The sequence below is a fragment of the Pinus tabuliformis genome, chromosome J (genome assembly GCF_031772625.1).
Source record: "Pinus tabuliformis cultivar Carrire ecotype Pingquan chromosome J, CPIR1, whole genome shotgun sequence".
Taxonomy (NCBI): Eukaryota; Viridiplantae; Streptophyta; class Pinopsida; order Pinales; family Pinaceae; genus Pinus; species Pinus tabuliformis.
In genome coordinates, this window is record NC_142295.1 from 515,950,050 (window position 1) to 515,973,848 (window position 23,799).

The following is a 23,799-nucleotide window of genomic DNA, read 5'->3' on the forward strand; positions in this document are numbered from 1 at the left end:
TTCATCCATCCACAGTGGACGCGGTGAAAAACATTAACTTTACTTTTACCTGCGGCCGATTTACTGGTTTTTCGTACCTTACGCAGCTAACGACCAAATCTAGAAGGCCATCTCCACCCCTGGCCGGAAAATGGACGGCGCGGGGCCCACTAAAACCTCCAGCTGGACTCAAAGATAAGCCAACCAACGCGGAGATAAATAAATAAATAAACAAAAATATATGGAGTTTTACTTTGACGCGTGTGGCCATGTTGCCGTATGAATAGCGCATAATTGGCCTGATCGGGCGGCCTACAACGAAGGGCGGATCTTCGGCGACATACTGGCCGTGGGATTTAAATCGGGATGACGTGGGCAGGTAGAGGCTTAGTTTATTTGTTGGTCAATATTAATTAATTAGCAGGAATTTTCGCGGAGCAATATTTTATTTATTATTTATTATTTTTTGTTCGACAGTGGAGTGGCGAGTTTTCTTTGTGTTGAGGGGATTGAAGAATGAAAAGGAAAGGAAGAATGGTGAATGCAGAACGATTTGCAGAAGCTTAGCCGGCGGTCATACGGTCTGAAACCCGGATAAGGTGTCTGTGTGAAGAAGAAATTCATGGAGAGAAATCGTGAAGGAAGGCGAGGAGGAGGAGGAGGAGGGTCTATGAATGGACATAACCATAAGCGGAGGAGGCTAGAGCCACAGCATAATCATCACTATTCATATGAGCAGGAAGGAACCAGCAATGAAGAAGAGGAGGAAGAAGAAGAAGTAGACACAGCGATGGCAGCCATTAAAGGTGCAGAGGCTGGTGGTTCTTCTTCTGAAGAAGACGATGACGATGATCTACCACCGCCGGTGGTAGTTCATCATCATCGGCACAGCTCCGGGAAATTGAAGAAACACCCAAATCATGTAAAGGTGATGAATTGATAAACACCCACATCCAAATGAATCTTCATTTAAATACCCAATATGGATAAATCTCAATGAAAGCCTTTAGCCTTATGCTTTTTTATTCTTTGGTTCAGGGATAAGTTCAATCCTTTTTGTCTAAAATGGGGAGGGGTAGAAATTACTGTGTTATGGTGGTGACGTACAGATATGGTGATATTTATGTGGTTACAGGAAGAAGAGGAGGAGGAGGAAGCAGCGGCAATAGCAGCAGCAGTAGCTCCCGTGGACCTTGCAGTCTCTGTCCCTCGCAAGCTTCGCACAGGTCTGCGCCTAATGTTCACATGATGTTTAGAGATGTAAGCATATTTAATGCGTAAATAAACAAGTTTTTGCCATTTTTTACGAATTTGGTTTGAGCCTGGGGAACCTGCTGTTACTTTGGTTTGGTATTTGGATTGGAATAGCGATGAAGAAGCGGTACCAGGAGAGTCCTCCTCGGCATCACGCGAATGAGAGTGATGGCGGTTCCAACTCCAAGAAGAGGCAGAAGCAGCAGCAGCAGCCCTCCAATGGAAGAATTAGGCTCCCACCAACCAATTCAAAGCAGGCATCTTTTGAAGATTCATCTCTCAAATCAGCAACCCCAAGGGCGGTTAGTAGATTCAACTGCTCTCGTATTGTGTTTTTTTGGTCTCTCAGCTTTGTTATTCATTGAATACAGCATTAAACCGTTTTCTTGTATTTTGCAGAAGTCCAGCAATCACAGTAAGCACAGGGCTGCCAAAATAGCCAAGGTGTGCTTTGCCTTACTTTAACTACATTTGATTTTTGATTGTTCTTATCAAACATTTGCTTACTGTATTGGGGCATTCGTGGATGATAGGGGAAAGGATTGAAATTTTAACTTTCATCCATTTACACAATAAAAATCATGTATTTGCATTGAAAGTGACTGCTAATGAACTTGATTGGAAAGGACTAAAACTGGATGTCGGGGTGTAGACAACCAATCTACATTTTGTGCACAAAGATAATTTAATTTTTCTTCCTTCTTGACAAAGAAACCCAGCAAATAGGCTTGTGCAGTGAACTGTTATAATCCCACCCAACGGTTCATACTGGTCAAGGGAATCAAGTCTAGCAAATGATAAGTCCTAATGAGGTAATCAATGTTTTGGATTAATACTCCTTTAGCAACATAAAAAATTCCAGATTTTGAAGACTGATCAGTTACCAAAATTAGAGGAGATGCCCAAAATATTTCCTTATTTAATTATGAGCTGTTAAACTCATAGAAGCATAACAGTTGAGACAAAAGCAACACAGGATTAAGTTGAATATTGGTGGGACTGGAGGTTACACACGTGATACTCTGCGTAACACATAGAACTTGCTTTTGTTTGTACAAATGTTGACAATTTTATGGATCCTCCAGTAGAGAGGCATGAGTGATGTCGATATTCCTTTGCATCATAGGTGGACACTGGATACTCAACAACTGGGAACCTGCCTTTTTACCTGCTTGGGGGATCTCAAGCTTACCATGATTTCTTCTACTACTAAAAGATGGTATGCCTGTCGCTCATGATCATGCTTGTATGCTAAGGTTTGATTAATGCATGCAGATATCCCCATCAAAGCAGGAAGTGGAAGTTGCAGAAACTTTATATGATCTTGCAAGGATGTTTGTAAATCAAGCAAGACCTAATGAGCCAATTCGTGAAGTTAAGGTGGATCCAAAGCTAGAGTGGAAGCCTGAGGTGAAACCTGAACCAGCAAGTGCTACTTCATTATTTCCTGCATCTGATGCAACATCAGCTCAATCTATACAGCACGCTCCATCATCTGGTCTTGGACCATCTGTTGCTGCTGCCAGCTCCCCATCATCAACTCAGACTCCTGTTCACTCAGGAGGTATGATTTTGATGCTTATTCCTGTAGATACTGAATCCACATTGTGAAGACAATTCTTTCTTAATCTACAATTAATTGAATTAGGTTATAATGCCAGCTTAATTCCCATGCTCTGTGGTCCCAACACTGCAAGTGCGGACTTGATACATTCAAAGCTATGTTTTAGCTGTGTTATTTTACTTCCAAAATCTTCTTTCATTTCACTTAACTACTTTCATTTCACTTAACTATATTGGCAGCACCCAAAAAGAAACGGCCACATGGCTCAAAGGTGAAGGTTGGGGGAAAACCAGTGGCATCAACTGCTACTAGCCCATGCATATCGGCCACTTCATTGGGAGTTGCTACAGAGTTTGTTGATGCCAAACAAGTTCAGCAACAGACACAGTCTACCAGAATACCTTCGGCAGGATCAATAGTAGTCCCAGAGGTATCATTGGCAACTGGCTCCTCTAGCTCAACTGCTGTGCCAGTATCATCTTTGCCAACTAAACAATTGCAAACGGTGGACAATAACTCTGCAACGAGTGATAAAAAATCATATAGAATTGAAGTCAGTGGCCATGCACTGGTGGACAACACAAGTACCAAAGAATCTGTAGCTGTTGCTGACAAGAGCGAGGATGTTGTTGGGAGCTCTGTTGCCAGAGAAGACATGACTAAAGTTGAAAATGAGGAAAGGTAAGTTTAATTTCTGGCCTTTGTAATTCTGAATATGTTGGTCTAGCATAAATGCCACTGATGTGCTATTCTAACAATGTTATCCATGTTGCTCACAGATCAAAGCCATCACCCCCAGTTGAAGTTGCTTGTACTACAAAAGTTGAAATTGATTTGATGGTAAGCTTTAGGGTAGTCGCTTTTGCAACTTACGGATATATTCATGTGTGTTGGAAGTTAAATGGGCAGTCCTAAATGGGTTGCTTGTGTTTAATTTAAGAAAGGCCGGGAACAATCTTGTAGCTTCTGATCATGTATTATCTATTTTGAATTTTTTTTTGGAAATATTGTACACATAATTGTGTCCAACCTGGATATTGAATTGTATTTATGTGACGATGGCTGTCTTTGGCTTCTTTGCTATTAAAAATAGCTGTTTTGCTCACTTTTTTCCTGAGAGTTAAAAGTTGTATGGTTTATTGGTTATTTTTCAGGTCCTTGCAATTTTCTTTTACAGTTCCCTGCATGCATCTGCCCTTTTTTCTTAAAAGAATGTTCAAAATTTCTCTAGAGTCCAAAGGCTAACTGCTCTGTGGTTTATATTTTGTCATATTTGGCATGAATTTATTTGCCTTTTTTTTAACAGGCCCCTCCTAAAAGCAGCGAAAAGACTGAGGAAAACATAAATCTTAGTATGGAAGATGCAAAGGAGAAAGAGGAGGTTTGTTTTGTAGTTTTGATAGTTATCAAGAAATCAACAATACAAGTGATATATATTGTTGTAAGAGATTACATCTTATTACCATGCTACAGTTAGAGGATATGTTTGGTTCTACCATGGTTCATTTGCAGCTGTGGTTTCATTAAGAATAAATTTGGAGAAGATCTGTGTTACTTTCATGCTACGGTGTATATAGCTCTTTACCTGATCTATTCATTGGCAGGTGGGCTCAATAACTGTTCCAGAAGTTATTGAAAATGCATCGTCAAACCAAGATAATGATAATCATGAACCAGAACCCAAAGCTAAGAATACCGAAATTTGCGATGAAACTAAGGAATCTATTGTAGAGACAGGGCATGAGCAATGCAAAGATTGGTATACTCAAAATAACAATGAGAAAGTTGGGGAGACGGGAGAACCAACAGATTATTTGAGCAAGAGGGAAAAGGAGGATGTGGATAAACAAATGCTGGAGGGAGCTGCCAAAAAAGCTGTGGAAGATTTAGTGGATCAGACTGTAGATGGATCTGGTAGGCGGAATGCATTTCAATAAAATTGAAATGGATTCTGTAACTTAATATATCTGCTCTTTTTAAGTTGCTAGCGGGGATTCACTTATTTTCCTTAATTGCTTTTGTTTCAATGCATATTTATTGTTTCTGTCATTTCTTGTGCTTTATAAACAGATTTAGCTTTATTGCCTTCCATGACAACCAGAACAGAAAGTAGCACTACAAGTCTACCACTATCCGTTTCTTTGGGTGTCACTGGCTGGCCTGGCGGGGTTCCTTCATTAGGGTATTTGCACAAAACTTTGGTTGCCTCTTTAGTGTCTAGAGAAATTTTGATATGGTGCATCAAAGCAGGGTATATTCACATTTTATTTGAAATCTTTGACAGGTATCACTCACTTGCCACAGAGGCTAGTGTAGGTGCTTCCTATGTATCTCCAGTTTCTGTAATGGCAACAAGCACAGTTGGAGAAAAGAGTACATTAACACCTGCGGTAACACCATTTATATATGCTCTATGCTTTTAGACTTATTCTATTTCAAAGATATTCTTTATTGCAAAATATGATTTCATTAACAGCAAACTACGACTATATTCAGGGTCATTTTTCTCCAACCACGTGAAGTGCATGTTCTTTTGTTGCTAAGACACTTGATTTCATATTTTCTTTTTCTTGGGAAAAAAATATGTCAAGCTTTAAAAGGGTATCTATTACTACCTCGTTACAGCTCAAAAGGCCAATAAAGTAATTGTGTTTAGAACTGTATTTATTCCATGAAGATCATTCACGACATGTTCTTGGCATCAACCATATGTCAGCCAAAGGGATTTGCCCAGACTTGTGCCCATTATTGTAGGATAATGGGCAATCCTTGTTAATAATTTAACTATTTCCGTCGGTATGTCTCCTATGTAGGATGGCTTAGACATTGTTGCAAGGCATGATCACTAATGATTTCAAACCATAAACATGACATACATTACAACTTGGCTATCAACAACCAGGATCATGGCCTTAAAAGGATAAAAGCATATGGATCTGCCCACCTTTTCATGTCAAGAATATCATTCCTCTTGAAGCCTCCTTGTTCAGGTATATGCTCATAGGCTTCACTTGAATTTTTGAATGAAATCTTTCCTTTTATATTTGTTGGTTCATTGTATTGTATAAGTTCTCTTGAATATCTAGAGGATTCTATTGTACATGGAACTTTACCTACATGACCTCCTTTTTGAGAACTTAGCACACAAATCATCTCTACTCTTATGGTTTCACAACTCGTTGTAATATAATTTGAGCAACTGTGATATTTTGTAGGTTCTTTTGTTTGTGTTATGCTGTATTCTGTGTTGTTGTTATAATAGATTGAAACCATAGTGCATAATGCCATAGCACCTAGCTGGAGTAGTTGAATATATAGTTGCCCATAACTTAGTCAATTCTTTAGAAGTGCTTGGTTCCTTGAGGCAACCCTGAGTGTTCAAGTTAGTTTGGTGGTATTAGAGTAGGGAAGATCCTAATTTTAGTCGGTTTAGCATTTTATTCTGATTTGATGAGGTCTTCTTACTATTGTAGGTGTCAAGGCTTGTATTTTACGTGGTTTGAGAGATCGTGATACACACACTTGTAATACTTTGAAGGAGTGTTTCGCCTGGAACTATAGTTTGATAATTTCAATGGAGCATGGGGAGTCATCACAACCATTGGAGGAATGACTGAAGCAAACTAGTTGGGTTGCTACCCAGCAGTTTTTGAATGAATTTTAACCAAAATGAAATTGTTTTTAACTCTAGCGAAGATCTTGATCCACATCTTGGAAAGATTGATGTGGATGGTGATTCAAAGGGCTATGCATTTAGTCTATGATCCCTAAAGGCAAGAATGGTGTAGGAGTGTTAGGGAACATACATGCTTCTCCAACGTGGGTGGTAATTCAAAGGGCTATGCATTTAGCCTATGATCCGTAAAGACAACAAAGGTGTAGGAGAGTTGGGGAACAAATATGCTTCTCCAAGTCAGTCAAGAGAAGACTTTAAACTGCATTGTATGATTAGAAAATTAAAGGCTTTGTCATTCAGCATCACTTATTTAAGACAACTACATAATAGTCTTCGATGGCTATTGCAACTGAATATATGTGTCTTAACTTTTGGATTTGACAATAAATACCTATGAATCTGCACTACTCATATTGACCCTGTAGTTTGGTTCCTTGAATTGATGTTGCTAATTTTTAACTTGAGGATGTGTTTACCCAATTTGGTTGTCCATTGTAGATTATTTTGTGTAGGGGGGTACATTTCACAGCACGGTTGATTACAAAATTGATGAATGCTTGTAAGCAAGAGGGGAAGTATTAAAAATAAAGTCTAGTACCCAAATTGCTAAGTTTTAGCTTGAGGATGTGTTTACTAGATTCGGTTGCCCAGTGTAGATTACCTTGGGTACACATATACATTTACATGTTTGGGTTGTTTACAAGCTTGTTGAATGCTTTTAATGTTTATCATTGGAAAAGTACACTATATTATATTTGTGTGAATTGACATACCAAAAGCACAAATACAAAATTGGTTCAAATTTTGATGCCAGTGCATGGCCTTGATTAGAGAGAATTGGTCATATTGACTCCTAACTGTACTATTCGCATGCAAAATGAAAGCTACACTTATGTGTTTAACAAAGTTCACATCTTTCAATTTGGTATTTGTAGTTGAAATTGCCATGCCGAATGGAGTTTTGGGTCCCTACTTTGCAGACTGTGGTTCAAGAACATTGGTGCATTGGAGAACTGCTCAAGCAGAGATTGGAGCAACTAGAATGATTGTTAGAAGATTGATGGTTGGCCAGATATCATCAACGGGTAGTGGAGCAAATAGTGAAAGGCTATCATTATTGAGAGGTCTGACCTTGTCCATTTTTAAAACAAGGAATGAACGTACTCTTGTTTGACAAGAAAAGGAAGGAAAATTCTGAGAAGCTAATGTTCCAATGTAATGGACCATTCATTCTGAAACAAGCTTTTGGCAAATGGAGGTTATGGTGACATTGATGAATGGAACCTTATGGCAATACTTGGCAATCTCAAGGTTATTATCGCTCCTTGTACTATAATGTATATATTAGTAGCAAATTAGCAAAGTGTAGTGGTCTAATGGTCCTAGGTCATTCTACACAATTTTTGTTGTTTATAATATCCGAATAGGGATTGAGATGGACCCAAGCCATTTGGAACTTTGAAATTAATACTTATCTAATCAAAGTGCGGGAGGAAAGATTTGAACAGGAATGCTTGGTGGGGATTTGCAGCAGGGGTTCCACTTACAAGACTTGAATTAGATTTTTTGTAATCAAGACTCCCAATTGTGAACAAGGGGGTTTGGACCAGAGAAAAAGAAAAAATGACAAAATGTAAAAAGAAATGATAGTAGTTCAAATAAAAAAAGCATATCCAAAACAACCTAACAAATTTATATAAGATACGATGGCTAGGGATTGGGTGTCACTACTAATGGTGGTTGAGAGTTGAACCAAGTATTATATAAATTAGTGGTGTGAGGATGATCTTAATTTACCAAGTAATCACTGATTTAATGTGGAAATAAATTTTAGACCATAGCGTTAATCATACGATACTTGGAAATTAAATAGCAGAAGCATAAAATCAATTTCACACATACACAGTTAATTGCTCCTTCAAAATCAGCTTTTCATTCCTTCGAAAAACTTACAAGGAAACGTCCACAAACTGCCCACTAAGAAGCAATATTTCATGGTTACCAAAAATCACCCTAATTTGAGTAGAACAACCTGTTGTAAGGCCTGTATGGATGTCTATACAGTTTGTCCGTATGACTGTATAGATCTATATGGTTATGTCCATACAACTCTATGGGCTTTCATGCAGCTGTACATATTTCTTTCATATGCTGTACTAAGCTGTATGGATACCTGTATAGGACTGTTTGTTGCTTGGAAATGTCTCTTTCTTGGTTTCTTGCCCTCTCTCTCTTTGTCGTTCAACATGCTCAACTGTTTGAGTGTGTGTGAAAACCTCTACCTTAACCTGTTTTTAACTTTTTATACTTTTGGCTGAGACCAAAACCCTAATCTATATTTGAGTTTACTCCTAGTCTAAGTCATGCATGCATGAGATACATTTTTTTAGAATTAACAACGAAATATAAGACTTTCACCTTTTTACTAAAGTGAATTACAAAATAGAATTACTTTCTGAAAACATATCGAACTCACTTTCACATTAAACCTATGTGGAAGTTTTTGTCCAAACCATAATTTTCAAGCTTCCCTCCTAGTGAGGAAGGAATTTTCCACCAATCCAAGTTTGTCTCTGAATGCCTCAAACTTCCCTTTTGCCAAGGGCTTGGTCATAATATCAGCTACCTAATGATCAGTGTGAATTTACTGAAGCTTCATTGCTCCCATCTGAATCTTGTCTTGTATAAAGTGATTTTTGTTCTCTTTTGAGCCAAGTGCCATGGAACTTTGCTTCCTATTGAACCAAGATACTAGTGCTGATCCCAAGCTCAAGCAACACCCTGAGATGCCTTAGTATCTGCTGCATTGCTTGCCCAATTTGAGTTTGAATAACTCTGCAATGTTACTTCACCATCTCGGAGATATCTCAAACCATAATTCACTGCCCTTCAAATACCTGAGTACATGTTTTGCTGCTACCCAATGCTCTTGCCTTGGCTCTACCATGAATTGTCTCAAGGTGTTCATTGCAAAACAAACATGGGATTCCTTCCCACTTACTTAAAGCTCTGAGGCTTCTCTGTGTACACTTCTTTAATGATCCTAGGAAAGTTATCTTCACAGCTATTTGATGTATCTTGCATTCCATAAATGAAACTACAGACATAATTGCTCTAATGGAAGTGTACTTGGCGGCTAGAGAAAATGTCTCCTTGTAATGCACTCCCTCTCTAGAAAAACCCTCTTGCTACAAACCTCGCTTTGAACTTCTCAATGTTACTATTTGAATTTTGTAGCATGCTTGATCTTGTAGAGCCACATGGAACTCACAATTGACTTCCGCTCTGGTCCTAGGCCTATGTCCCACACATCATTCTTCATGATGGTGTACTCCACCCTGGCATCTTGCCATACTTGTTGGTTTGCTGCCTCTTGGAATATGGGATGCTTGGAACCTAGAATGTTGTTCATTAGTGCCATATATAGCTTAGAAACTTCTTTGGAGGTTTGTTCTCTTTGAATGTGCTCCTAGGAGTATCAACATGCTCATAAGCATCCCTCAATGTTTGAGTGAACCATCGAGGTCTTAGACAGAGGTGCAAGGGGTTACTTTCTCCCCTTCTTCACCTGAAGGCTACTGTACTACTTTGGCAAACATTGGTGATCCAGGCTCAATATTTGGAGCTTTTTGCTCCCCATCCTCCATCACTGGGTCTAGAATCTCCTATGCTTGTTGATTGGGAAAGAAACCTTGGAATTTTTGCCAAGTGTGCACCTTTGCATACACTACATTGCTCAATAATGAACACTAGAAGATCTTTGACTATCTCCCGTAGAATAGGCAATGCCATATGATGCAAGTGCCCCATCCTTTTGTGCCACAACTCACACAAACTGTCACTTTTATGTATTGAGAATCAAATAGGTTCGCTTTGCAACCCCTACAAATTACCTTCTCTAGCCTCTATTATTTGAGTTGTATTTGGGCTTGATTCATTCAACTTGTTGAGGACTCACAGTTTTTTGAACTCCATTGCAAAGCCCATATCTTCCATAATCGAAATTGAAAGCAAATACTTCTTGAGACCTAGTACAAACAAGACATCACCGAAATATAAAGAATTACTTGTCTCAAGTTGGAAGGGAATAGTACCAAGTCCTGCTACTAGGTACCTGGCATCAACAAGATCAACTTCAGATTAGAAAACAGTTGTTGGGATGATGTCATATGTCACATGTGGAGTCCTGCTTCTTCAGACTAGAAAACAATTGCTGGGATGATGTCATATGTTGAGATCCCCCCAATCCATTATTCCTTGGAATTATGCTAGTAGAAAGGCAAGATACCAACACAAAATCTTTCTCGAACTTGGCAGCAAACGCATTCATCTGAGGTTTTGCAGAGGCTACTACTTGCTGCTGCTCCCCTTTACCCTTCTTCTTTTGTGGAAATTGTGATGCATAATGACCGTGCTTATGACAAACAAAGCGCTTGATTTTACTCAAGTCCTCCTTTCTTGGCTATGAGTTTGACTCCTCACTCTTTCACTCACCCTTGTTGGTTCCTTTACCTCTACCTTTGTTTGACTAACCAAATAGAGCTATGTTCTCTTGAGTCTCTACAATCCTTCTTACTGGCCTCTCAAAGTTAGGAAGGTTCTCTCAATCGCAATTTTTTTTGACAAAATGTTCCAGCTGAAGCCGGGAATCCATTCAATGCCATGTTCACTAGCTTAGCATTTTCGACCTTTTCCCCGACTGTTGCAAGTTCATCACGAATCTGTGTGACCTTCATAAGGTAATTGGTGATTGTGTTTGATCTGGTTGTCACAATGGATTTGAGTTTGTTTCGCAATATCATCTTCCTGGTTATGTTTTGGTTCTAGTAGAGACTAACCAGGGCATTCAACACCTCCTTCACTCTATCTTTCTTGGATACACGAAGGATTAGATGATCCTCTATGACATCTAAGATCATCCACTTGACCTTCACTTCCCTCTTGTTGTTCTCTACCAACTGCTATGGATTTGTAGGTGGAATCACAACATCCTTGATGATATCCTAGAGATCATTCTCTTATAGTAAAAGTGTAACTCTCACTTTACATGATATGAAAATCTAGGCACCATCCAATCCGTCCTCAAACCTGAGGCACATTGTTGCCATCTCTGAGATCTACTGCACAAACTCCTAAATCTGAAAATAAAACTTTGAAACATGCTAATTGCTGTTCCTTTTTGGCAGTTGTTTTATTGCTGTAAGTCCTTGAGAATCTCAATCCGAGAAAATTACCAAGTCTAGATGACTAACATCCTTATGATCTCAATGAATCAAGTAATCACTGAATTTAATTAGTGCAGAAATATATTTCAGACCATAGCATCAGCTATACAATAGCTGGAAATTAAATAGTGGAAGCACAAAATCAAATTCACAAATACATAAGTAATTACTCGTTCAAAATCAACTGTTCTTTCCTTTGAAAAACTTACAAGGAAATCTCTGCATGCTCACTAAAAGAGCAGCTCTACAGGGTTGCAGAAAATCACCTTGAATTGAGTGGAATAGGCTACTGAGAAATCACAGCTTGCTGTACAGCTATACATTCTGTATGGCTAAATTGTACGGACGGTATGGCTGCCTGTATGTTCAGTCTATACCATTGCATAGATCTGTATGGTTATGTCTGTACAATTGTATGGATTTCTATATGACTATACATAAATATTTTGTATGCTGTACGGAACTGTATGGATCCTTGTATGGGATTGTGTGTTGCCTAGAAACTTCTCTTTCCTTGTTGCTTGCCCTCTCTCTCTCTCTCTTTATCTCTCAACTTGCTCAACTGCACAAGTCTCTGAAAATCTCTATCTTGACCCATCTTGATACTTTTGGGCGAGACCAAAACCCTAATCTATTGTTGTGTTTACTCTTAGTCTAAGTCATGCATGCATAAGATATGCTATTTTAGATTTAATACCTAAATGTAAGACACTCACTTTTTTAACTAAAGCAAACTATAAAATAAAATTACTTTTGAAAATATCGCAAACTACTTCTCACACGTTAACACTGAACCTGTGCAGAGGTTCCTACTTCTCACACGTTAACACTGAACCTGTGCAGAGGTTCCTGTTCGAGCTATAATTCTCAACAGTTTGGAGTTAATGATAAAAACAAATAGACCTTTGCAATCCATTGGAGTGTGAAGTGAGTTTAATGTTGGAGTTTATTAAAGTTCACAATGGTCTGTAATTTTTGTGAGGAGTTGAGTTGTCTATTTGATGATTTGAATTGCCCATGGCTCCAAGGAATCAAGGTGAGAGGATCGTTAATGGCACCTAAGTTTCCTTTCACCTAGAGTCTTTATACATGAAGTAGCCCAGTGTCTCTATACAATAGGTACTGGCTCAACAGGGAAACACTTGAAGAGGTCCCTGAGCACAAGACCGACCTATTCTCGGCTGTAATCTTTCCTAGTGTCTTAATGATTTGAGATGGCAGTGGATTATGAAAAACGATTTTGAAAGGAGCTAGAAAGGAAAGGCAGAAGATATGTTGGCGTGGCAACTCGCTAGCAAGAAGAAACACTCTAAAAGGAGGTCGAATTTGAAGAGCTTTAAAAGAAACTCGATGAACAATCACTCCAATGACATCAAAGGCGTGAGACAAAAGAATCCCAACAAAAAGAAAGACAAAATGTAACTTCTAGAGCAACCCGAGTGTTGCAAGAAGCTTGTGTAGGAAAATAGGATACAAATGTGTAGAGTGAAAATATGAGATATTTCATTATGATAGTGTGCAATTTTACAGCTTTAACGCATGCATATTTCATCATACATTATAGCACACCCCCAAGCAGTTTAACTACCTAAACATTAACATCAATATTCGATATCACATCTGTTACATAAGAACAGATAAAATGAAGTACTTACTAATGACTCCTTGTAACACTTTATTTATTGTTACACAACCCCCAAAACGAATTCAAACAATTATCTTTACCCTACCTTAATATACGAAAATGCAAAAATTTATATGAATATCAATGTTTTAAAGCTTGGACTTGGGCTCAGACTTGTCTATGAAAAGCTTGGACTTGGGCTCAGAGTTGTCTATGACTCGGACCAATCTGATTTTAATGACTCAGTTTACTAAAACATACATAAATTATTCAAATATTACTGAAAATATATTTTAAAGATTCCAATCCATTATTCCAAACCATTAGAGATAAAACATGCAAAGTTTCCTAGAGTATATATTATATAACATGTAAGGGTGAATATATCAAAATGGCAATGAGGGCAATACATATCAACAGCAAAATACATAATCAATGAGGCTTTAAATGGTCTCTAGAGAGCAAAAAACATGTAACAAGCTACTAAGCTATTACATATTGCATTATATAAATCACTGATAAACATGATTATTCATCAAAGTCATCACCATTACTAGAAATGGGATCCTTGCATGAGCCACAAAATCATCCTCTAGCTTAGAGTCTTTGGACTTCTCAAGCTCCTTAGGGGCACATGATCATTCATCAAAGTTATCACCATTACTAGAAATGGGATCCTCGCATGAGCCACAAAATCATCTTCTAGCTTAGAGTCTTTGGGCAGGGCAACTGCAATAGTACTAGCAGAAGCACGAGTTGCACTGTTTTTTTAATACCACGTGGTGAATTGGTAACTGCCAGACCTAATATAAGGGAGACCCATGATCAATCCTCGTAGCTGCCACTATAACACCAAGAGTACATCCAACAACCCGCAAGCCGGATATACTAATTTCTTATGATTTTGGCAAGAGCCTAGACTCAGCTAGGGGGAGTCTACTCCTTGAGCCCCACACCATAGCTGAATACTATACTCTGTGTGATTTGAACACTGGTCTCGCGGGTTTCACCCTAAAGACCTGACCGCCAAGCCACACGTTACTGTATAGTGCTTACATGTGCTATGCATAGTAGGGTTTAGGTTGCTAGGAATCAGGTTTTAGGTTTTTTTGGGTTATAATTAAATTGATTTTTCCATAGACACTGTGCTGTAGTGGGCCCCTAACCAAGCTTAAGTACATACTTACCCAAGTTGGACCGGTTTGTACCAAACCAGTCAAGTCATGCCCGGATTTGATCCGTTTCTTTCCAAACTGGTCCCTGGACCAAGCAAAAGGCCAAGTTGACTCGGTAGGGGTTAATTCGGCCAAGTCCAAGTTCCTGCCGACTGAATTTTAAAACTATGGTGAAGACAGCATATGGTTTAGCTCTCACCCACGTGGTCATTTCAGTAATCGGCTGCGGTCAAGGTGATTCTGTAGAAGAGTTACTTGGGTACGTGATGTATCTACAATTCCATAACCACTGCATCTCCTCAACAACTCCCCCAGAACGCATTGGTGGTGCTCCATCATGCTGTCTTCGTCCTCATTTTGTCTCGAAGGTAGAAGTTACCTGGAAAACTTATATATATATATATATATATGTATATATATATATATACACTTTTCCTTGTTTGTTTGTTTGTTTGTTTTTTTTTTTTAATATTTTTTGTTGTTTTTTTTTTTCAAATATTTTTTAGTCCAATGCTGGAAATGTCTTTAACAAGCTTCCAGAATAAATCTGAACTATTCTGAACAATTATTGTGGGGCAAAGTCAGGAATCTTGGTTATTTACGTCTCTTATGCAATTGGTAGACTTACTGGTGGGCGCCTCCAGCTTGTTACAGGATGTCATTGACAAACATTTATTCGATTATGTAAACGGGCATCATCTCCTCCATGCTCTAGCTGGAAGCATACGCTGACGTCTGAGACTAAAATTTTTCATTATCAAGCTGGCCATTGTTACTGTCATGGGTTTCTCTTGCTGTCATAATGCTCGTTTGACATTTTCAGGCAGGGTTATTCGAGGTAGCCTGTTTGGTTGTGGGCTTTCCTTCTTGAGGCGTCACTTATATGCGTTTGAGTTGCTTTCGAGGGTTTTCTTGGGCTGTGTGTTCTCACCTGTATCTTGTGGCTGCTGAATATCGGGCTACCCTTCTGTCATCTCTGGATTTTTTCTTTTTAGCAGCCAATTGAAGCTAACCATCAACCAATATTCTGGCTTTTGCAGACAGAAAAATTTCCTCATAGCAACTATGTGTTTACCAAAAGTCATGGGGCCTCCCTGAGGGCCTCACATTATAAAAAAAACACAGAAAAGGTTGCCTTCTCTTCATCGTCTTGGAGAGTCTAGGGAGTGGAGGGAGTGCCCCTGAAGCAGAAGGTTCTGATGTCTCTGGTGTTTACCATAAAGTGTATACAAACTCGAAGACTTACCTGTGAAATGATGCTCTGATACCTCTTTGATCCAAACTTTGCACCAGTGGGACTAACACAATCACAAGAATAATTTCGAGGAGTTCAACTTATTTACACAGTAATTAATCTGTGGAATGACAATTATAAGCAAATTGGACAGGAACACAAATGAATTCACTACTTCAATCAACACATCAATTGGCACGATAAATTGGGCAGCAACTCAACTCTGAATTTTCATTAATGAAGTAAATTTGTACATCAAGGTATGAACAACATGAAGCTTAAAAGAACTCTATACGCCACTAATCATCCATAAAACAACCACTAACCAGCAATCTGTTTACAATCTTAACGTGATGCATAATTAATCTATCAAGGAAAGATGAAAAGATCCATTTCCCATTTAGCCATATCTTAAATTACATGTGTACAAATTTGTGGAGATGAAGAGACAGAAAAGAAGATGACACATCATGATTATTGTGATTTTGCGTGAATGCTTGCTGAGCTGTCCATCCATGCCAGCATGCCTACATTGTGTTGGTATTGTAAATCTACAATGAAAGTTCACCAAGATAATGTAATGATGTGTAAGTGTGGATGAACTTTAGAACTGGGTAGTAGTGCTAAAACTTCACAGCTGAATACAAGGGCATTTATTACAGTGCTAAATAGTGGCTCTGAAGTTGAACACTGCAATGTGCATGTTGCACCAATGATTCTGTGCAACTCTGCACCTCTAATGTGACCAAAACTTTTAACTGTGTAACCATACCTAGATAACATTTTTAGGGTGAACTCATTAGCAACTGCACTAATTGTGGATTTGGTCAATCTTTGACTCATTAAGGGATCAACAGGGTTGATATGATTGTATTTTGGATAGAGGAACTGGCCTGATGGCAGAAAGTTAATTCAACGTGTCGGGGCTGGTTTGATAAACTTAAGCAGACACACCTGTAGTCGATATCTAAAGAGAGAAAGCAGAGTTACTGTTGAAGAAACAGAGTAAAGAACAGAAGTTAGTGAGGTCCAAGCTAAGTTGAAAAGGCTTCATTATGAGGCCTGGCAGCACCAGATAATATCTGAGATTCTGCTGGGACAAACAGGAATATTTAAAGCACAGAATGTGGAGCTGTAAGCACAATATATTAGTCTGCAGAACTTTGAAGTATCAGGGCAACATATGGGTGCATATCCAGTGGCTCATTCAACTGTTTGATGAAGCAGCACCTTCACCAAAACTGGAAGCTACTGGGGTTTGGATTCACCGATCGCACCAACCAAAGAAATTATATCTAGTTTTTTGTAGCTGAAAATTTTTGTGGGATTTTTTGTGTTAGGGACTTGTGGTTGTGAAAATTGTTTCCCTACCATGAAATAGAAAACATACACAATATATGTGATGATATGCTTTTAGTATGTAACCTGAAACACTTCAGTGCCCATGAAACCACTGGGTTTTTCAATTTTGAGGTTGATTAATGTTGATCATAAAATAAGCCTTGAATCAGGCATCAGAAATGTTTAGCTTTTTGACCCAGTCCGGCGGACTTGGTCCTCAAGTTATCGGATTTGATGCTATTAAAAGGTGGCATACTTCTTTGTATCGAATCAGAGAGCAAAATGAAAATATCTTTTGATTGGGGTTATTACTACTCTTGTTTATTTGTGCAATCGCGAATGTTCTTTTCTGATTAATCATTGATCTGGTTTAATGGTTAATTCTATATAATTTCTGATTCTGTTTAAGGCTAAGTATTTGCAATTTATGCTGGTATTTCTGATTTTTCCTTTCAGTCTCTGATTAGTCTCCTGAAACCCAACACTTCATCACTACTTCCATTCTTACATGCATGTCAAGGATGGCCTTATCTGTTCTTCAGGAAATGTTAGATGCAGTTACCTTCTTGTTAGTTTGAGAGTCCCACAACATCAGTCAGGAAGAGCAAGCTTCAGAACACCCAACCAGTGGTTGAGAGGAATCTTACCAGCATCTCTGTAAGAGTTTTCAAGTTTTGTCCTTGTAAGTGCAGGTCAAATTTAAGTTGAAATTGACACGTTTGATATGCAAGGTTCCATTCAAAGGATTTCTTGTGTCCCATAAGACGACTTTAAAAGTGATTGCCAAGTTTAGTTCTTGAGAGCTGCAATCTAGTAGATGGTAATGTTTTAATGCATAGCGCAAAGTCACTCTTAGAAGGACTTAGTCTGTAGGCCATAATGAGTGTGTCTTTGTGTGCAACATGTATATGTATGCTTGTATATATAATATATTGGTAAATTTCATATTTGTGTTGGAAATATATCCTGATTCCTCAGAAACGTAGTCTTAGTGATTTTTTTTAAAGGTAATAAGTTAAAATATTGTTTAATCAGCTTCTTTTCTCAGAGAGTACATGTCCAGCTAGAAAGATCAGTTGTCTTACATTCTGTCATTGCTTTGTATAGTTGCCACCATTGCCTGGAAAGATGCGATTATCTTGGAAACGCTGTGCAACTCATGCATATATAAGTCGCTTTATTAGTCTTCAGGAACAGGCAAAACGCAACCTCCGGTGGCCTGCAGTCGATGGAAACTCTACACACTTATACGGAACAAAGGCTTATAATTCAAATGCCCCTTTAGCTCATGGAGATGCAAAGTTTGGAAATAATTCAGGAATAGAATTGACAGGATCATCTGTAAGTAATACTCATGGGCTGAGCACTGGAGTTAATAGATTAACTGTTGATTCTATAAAAGAAACGGGAGTTTCTTCAGCAGCAATGGTTACTGCAGATGTACAGGGTACAGTGGGTATTTCATCTAGTCCATACATAGATGCACATGGGAAAAATTCATCTTCACAACGGCAAATTCCAACAGTGCACGAGCAAACTGCATCATCTTTGCAGGTAATTTGTATGTTCATTTCCTGTCAATGCTTAGTGTACGATGACTCATATTGAAGTGTTGAATTCTCAGTGAAGCAGTGTTGGCACCTTTTAATATTGGAACTGCAGTGAATCTACATATTAAGGGTATCTAAGCTTTTGAGATTGTTCATCTACAATCTTAACTTTTAGCTCATTGATTTATAATACTATCTAAAATATTTTTTAAAAGTAGTTCCAATAAAATTATATTCAAAGAACCCAGATTGAATTCCCAATCTAATCTACCAAGAATATATTTGAAAAAAAACATTGCCATTGGAAAAAAAACTAAGCAGAACCCAGGTTGAATTGTTAATCTAATTCCATTATATATATTTAAAGAAAACAGTGATAATAAATAAACTTACACAAATTATCATTGTAAAATAAATTGTTTGCTTTGTGCAGATTGGATCAACTCTGGGGCTTGCAATTTCCCAGTCAGCTGCAGTTTCTGCCATCACAGTTGCCACAACAGGAGATAATATACGTATGTCATCTGCTATGGCTTTTGGTGGCAGCTCTGTGCCAAACAATAGTTTGCCAATTTGCACAGGGAGTGCCTCAACAACTGGAAGTCTTCAACCCCAGTTCCTGCATTCCGTCATCCAGCACTCTAGCTTTCCTATATCTTTTTCACCAGGACAAGCTGCACCAAGTACTGGTGGGCATGTACCAACACAACAGGTATGTAAACAACTGGCTGTTCAGATGGTTTGAACTATATGCCGAATTGTAGAGAGAACGATGAATAGGCTTATGGAGCTGGAAAATATACATAGAATAACCGTACTTTTTATTCTTATTATAAAATATTTGTTGTGTCTGGCAGGCAGCACAATATTTCAACCACCCTTTCTATAACACTCAGTTGATGCAGCAACAGTCCAATGCACAGCAACCTCAACAGGCATCTAGTTTGACTTCTGGGACAAGTGATACTCAAAAGCAACAATATCAACGTTTTCCAAGTGTTTGCAGTTTTGGTCCTTTAGGATCACCTCAGCAGATCTCATGGCCACCATATTATAGCACTCAAACCCTTCTTGCACCACAACAACAACAGCAGTTGACTGGAAAGGAAAATACAACAGCAGAAGCTGTTTCAGCAAATGAAATGAAGCTATCAACAGCTCAGAGAAACATCTACAGCAAAAATGTTTCTTCTGTGCAGGTTCCAACTGTAAATTCGTCTCCTTCTGTACTTGCCACTGGCATGCCTACATTGTCCATTCGTCCTCAAGATCTTAACCTAATGGCAGCCTTTGGGGGAAAACAAGATGGGACTCTACAACAAAAAACAGAAATGCATGTACAATCTCATCATCACTCAATGTCACAATTACAGCAGCAGCAACAGCAACAGCAAAACCACATTGTGATTCCTTCTTTGCAAATGAGCTTGAAGGATGTTGACTCTCACATGTCCCCATCATCATCTGCTAATAGAGGGCTGACTAGTGCCAGTGTTCTGGGATTACCTGCTGGGGCATCAGTCATACCTCCCCAAGGGCACACATCTTTCCATGGTATAGGCAGCCAACATCAGTTATCGTTTCATGATCAATCAACTTCTGGGCAGTCTCATCAACTATTCATGGCTGCTAGTCAGCAGCAACCACAGCATCCTGCGCAAGTGCAGAGATTAGTTTCAAGAGGCCTTGAAGATGGCAGGACAAACAACAGTGAAGGAAGTTGCAGTAAAGGTGGACGCCTAGATGACATGAAAGTACCAGCTAAACATCAAGTCTACCAACCATACAGGGAAGCACCGACGTTCATTCAAGGCTCTCCAACAAACGGCACTTTTAGCTTAACACGCAGTTGTGGTTCACCTCGAAATCTAATGGTCCCAAGTACTGATGACGGAAGTTCCATTGCTTATGCTAGTATATCCATCCCCACCCAACAGCCTAGCCAGAGCTCCAAGAAGATGGCTCGATCTAAGGCTACTTCAAGCCCTGTTGTATCTTCAGCCCAAGCAGAATCATCTGTGATCACCTATGTAGATAAATCACCTCTTAATCCAGCCAACTTTGCTAATGTACCCCCTGTGCAGGGTGTGCCTTTCCCAGGACAAATTTTAGATTCTTCTAATCAGGGTAGAAGGCAGGGGCATTCTCAGCAGTCTGCTCAAACGAAAGGTGCAGCACCACTATTATCTACATCAGGAACTCCAACTATGCTAGCAGCCATGGCAAGAAATCAGGGACAATTGTCAAAGAGTGAACAGTCTGCATTGGATACAGTTTCAACCTCTTCAAGGGCCTCTCCAGCTCCATCTGTCTCTACTTTTTCTAGTAGCATTCTATCTCCTTCACCAGCTTCCAAATCGGGGGGTGCTACTTTGTCCAAAATTTCCTCTGCAAAAGATTCTTACTCTCACCAACAAAAGGCTTCATCAGTACCAGCCCAAGAAAAAAAAACTTTACCTGCAATTGTACCAAATATGTCATCAATTTTGGGCCCCAGTCCTTTGTCTCAAAACCTGTCATCGATGTCTATCCCTGTACAAATGATTCAAAATCAGATACAAGGGCAGAAGAAGCCGCATCATAAGCAACAGCGAAAACAGCAGCAAATGTTGCAGCCCTTACCCCAGCAGTCTGCCCAGTCTATGGGGTCTACACAACAGCGACAGCAACAGCAACAGTCTGCTGTAACTCAGCATTACAATATTCAGCAGTTTCCTAACCAAAAACAAGCACAGCAATTAGAAAGACACCCATCAGCACAAACAACACCTCAAAATCAACAGTTTGGGGATATGCAACAGCAACAGATCAAGCAACTTCAGGATCATGAATTCCAGATTCACCAGTCATATCTTAGACAGCAAAGTCCACAAGCTGGACAGGCATCATCTCAAAATCAGCAGTTTGAGAATATGCAACAGATGAACGTCACACATCTCCAGCAGCATCAACAAGCATTTTCAACACCTTTTGGCATTGTAATGAATGGGGGTATACCTTCAACTTTAACCTTAGGTACCAATGCAGGAAGTTCTCCTCGAAGTATAGTTTCTGATGGAACTGTGATATCTCAGGGCAGCATTTTAAGGCCTTCCACACCTGCTAATTTTACATCAACCACTAGTGTTCCATCCAGTGCTTCTCAAGGGATTGGTGCTTCTGGGTCTGTTCAAAATAGTGAGTATGGGTCAAGTAGGAACAGCCCTTTAAATCGACAGTAGGTCCATCCTTTTTAAACACAGGTTCACAATCATTTTCAAAATCTGCCATACATTTGAAAACTTTAATGATGAGAAGTGAATTACTAGTAACTGGGGTATTGGTTATGTGGTAGCTGTTTAACTACAATGCTAATGTCGAAGGACAGATGCAGTTTTGAATTGAGGGCATTCTCTCTTGCAAGTTGCAACAGATGCCTCTGGCCAGGCGATTACTAGTATTTATTTCTGCCTGAAAATGTCTTGTAAGAGTCCTCAGGATGCTGTTACATCCTTATAGTAATGTTCTTCCAGCGTTCCTCCATTTGATTGCAAAAGGAGGGTGATGTGTTAAGAGACAGAATGTTATTGTGGGGGGAAACTATAGAAGGTCTTATTCTCTAATTGATACTAATGTGCCTATTTAAGCTTACAGCTTGGTAAGCTGCTTGCTTGTACTGTTCCATGAATTTTTTTAACAAATTCTGCAAATGAATGCAACAATGGAGCTGATGCCCAGTTTGTTTAAGGATCTGTGGTGATGGTATATTTAAGCTATGCCTTTGTCTAGTGGCTTTCTAATCTTTTGCGGAACAGTCGGTCTGACTTGTCCAGCCTATGACCTTGAAAAATGAGCACATTCGTCGCACACGCTCTGTTTGGGGCATTCTGCCAGTTATAAACGACGTGTTTTGCATTCATGGTAAAATGATCTAAACTTGACAACTAAACAGAATGATCATGAGATATTTTCTCTGCCGTTTCAGCGAGTAGTATTCAAAGATCACACTATTCTGAGTGGCTGCAGTGTTTTCCATCCAACTAGGAAAGCAAACAGCGGTTGGATTACAATACATGAAAAATGTGGAAAGCAGGCTCATCTGAGGCTTCAGGTTCGACTGTATTGAAGATTATTTTCTGCTAGTGACATCTTCTGGTTTCCACGATATATATATGTTATCTTGTAAGTTCTTTCTGCGGATGGAATTGTTGTTTTGTGATCCGTTATACCTGGCATGCCATTGGATTTGTTCCATTTCAAGAACCAGATTTTGTTCAGCTGTATGTTTCACTGCAAAAGGATTCTATGCTAACAATATCATGTTTGTACAACAAAATCCATGTGCAAAACTTGCACCAATATGGGTATTTTCCAATGGCATTTTCCTTTTCATTATGATTAATAGTGGAGATTATAGCTTTACAATTGGGCTTGGATAATGTGCAGGGTATTGCAAAACATCTCTGGTCAATTTTCTCGAGGTTAAAGGAGTGTTATGTGATATTCCTTGGTGTAATTTAACATTTTGACATCTATATATGGACCTGTAGACAAGACACCTTCAGAATATAACTACTAACAAGCTTATTTTCCACCCATCTTTCATCCTTTGTTTTCCTGTGCGTATTTTATTCTCTGTGTTGTGAAATTTCTTTCGATTTCCAGCAGTCAAAACTTGAAAATACTCTCAATCTTCTGTAGAACGATTGACTATATGTTTCTGATTATGTGCTTTATTTTCCTTGCATTCAATCAGGGCACGATCCTCTTAATTAAAATGTAAATCTGTTGCCCATTTTGTACATATTATAACATTCATAAACGATATCATTAGGTTGAAGAACACTAAGGCTAGTTCATTTTGTCAGTCGTCTATTGCATAGTCCTCATGTTCTGCTTCATTCTCCTAGGCTTTTGGCATATCCCTGATAATCAGTGGGATCCAATTTATAGTTCAGAAAGTCGCTGAAATAAACTGAATCTGGATATTTTTTCTTCATGTAGGCTTGCTTAAAGATGAAGCATATGAATCTACCATTGGCTTTTTTTATTTAACAGGGATTAATTGAGAAACCTCTACTTGCTGAAACACTCTCATACATGGCCACTTCTTCCCTGGACGCAAGGAATTGTTTTGATGCCTAACAACTCTAAAAGAAAACTTGATGCTTCTGTTTTGGTGCATATCTGCAAGGCTG

General features: G+C 38.9%; 1 protein-coding gene across 2 annotated transcripts; it reads left to right on the plus strand.

Moving 5' to 3' along the window:
• Positions 1-463: 463 nt before the first annotated feature.
• Positions 464-23,026, plus strand: LOC149228022 (uncharacterized). Of its 2 annotated transcripts, XM_089378040.1 has the most exons (14): positions 464-907; positions 1,115-1,205; positions 1,348-1,535; positions 1,633-1,677; positions 2,509-2,797; positions 3,037-3,478; positions 3,577-3,637; positions 4,104-4,178; positions 4,402-4,711; positions 4,868-4,979; positions 5,082-5,187; positions 18,180-18,626; positions 19,056-19,334; positions 19,480-23,026. In XM_089378040.1, exons 1-14 carry the CDS (start codon positions 602-604, stop codon positions 21,841-21,843), a joined length of 5,115 nt encoding a protein of 1,704 aa, XP_089234166.1. In that variant the 5' UTR covers positions 464-601; the 3' UTR covers positions 21,844-23,026. The 2 variants fall into 2 exon arrangements, with proteins under 2 accessions (XP_089234166.1, XP_089234167.1); XM_089378041.1 differs by lacking the exon at positions 464-907 and having other exon boundaries at positions 1,115-1,239.
• The last annotated feature ends 773 nt before the right edge of the window (positions 23,027-23,799 follow it).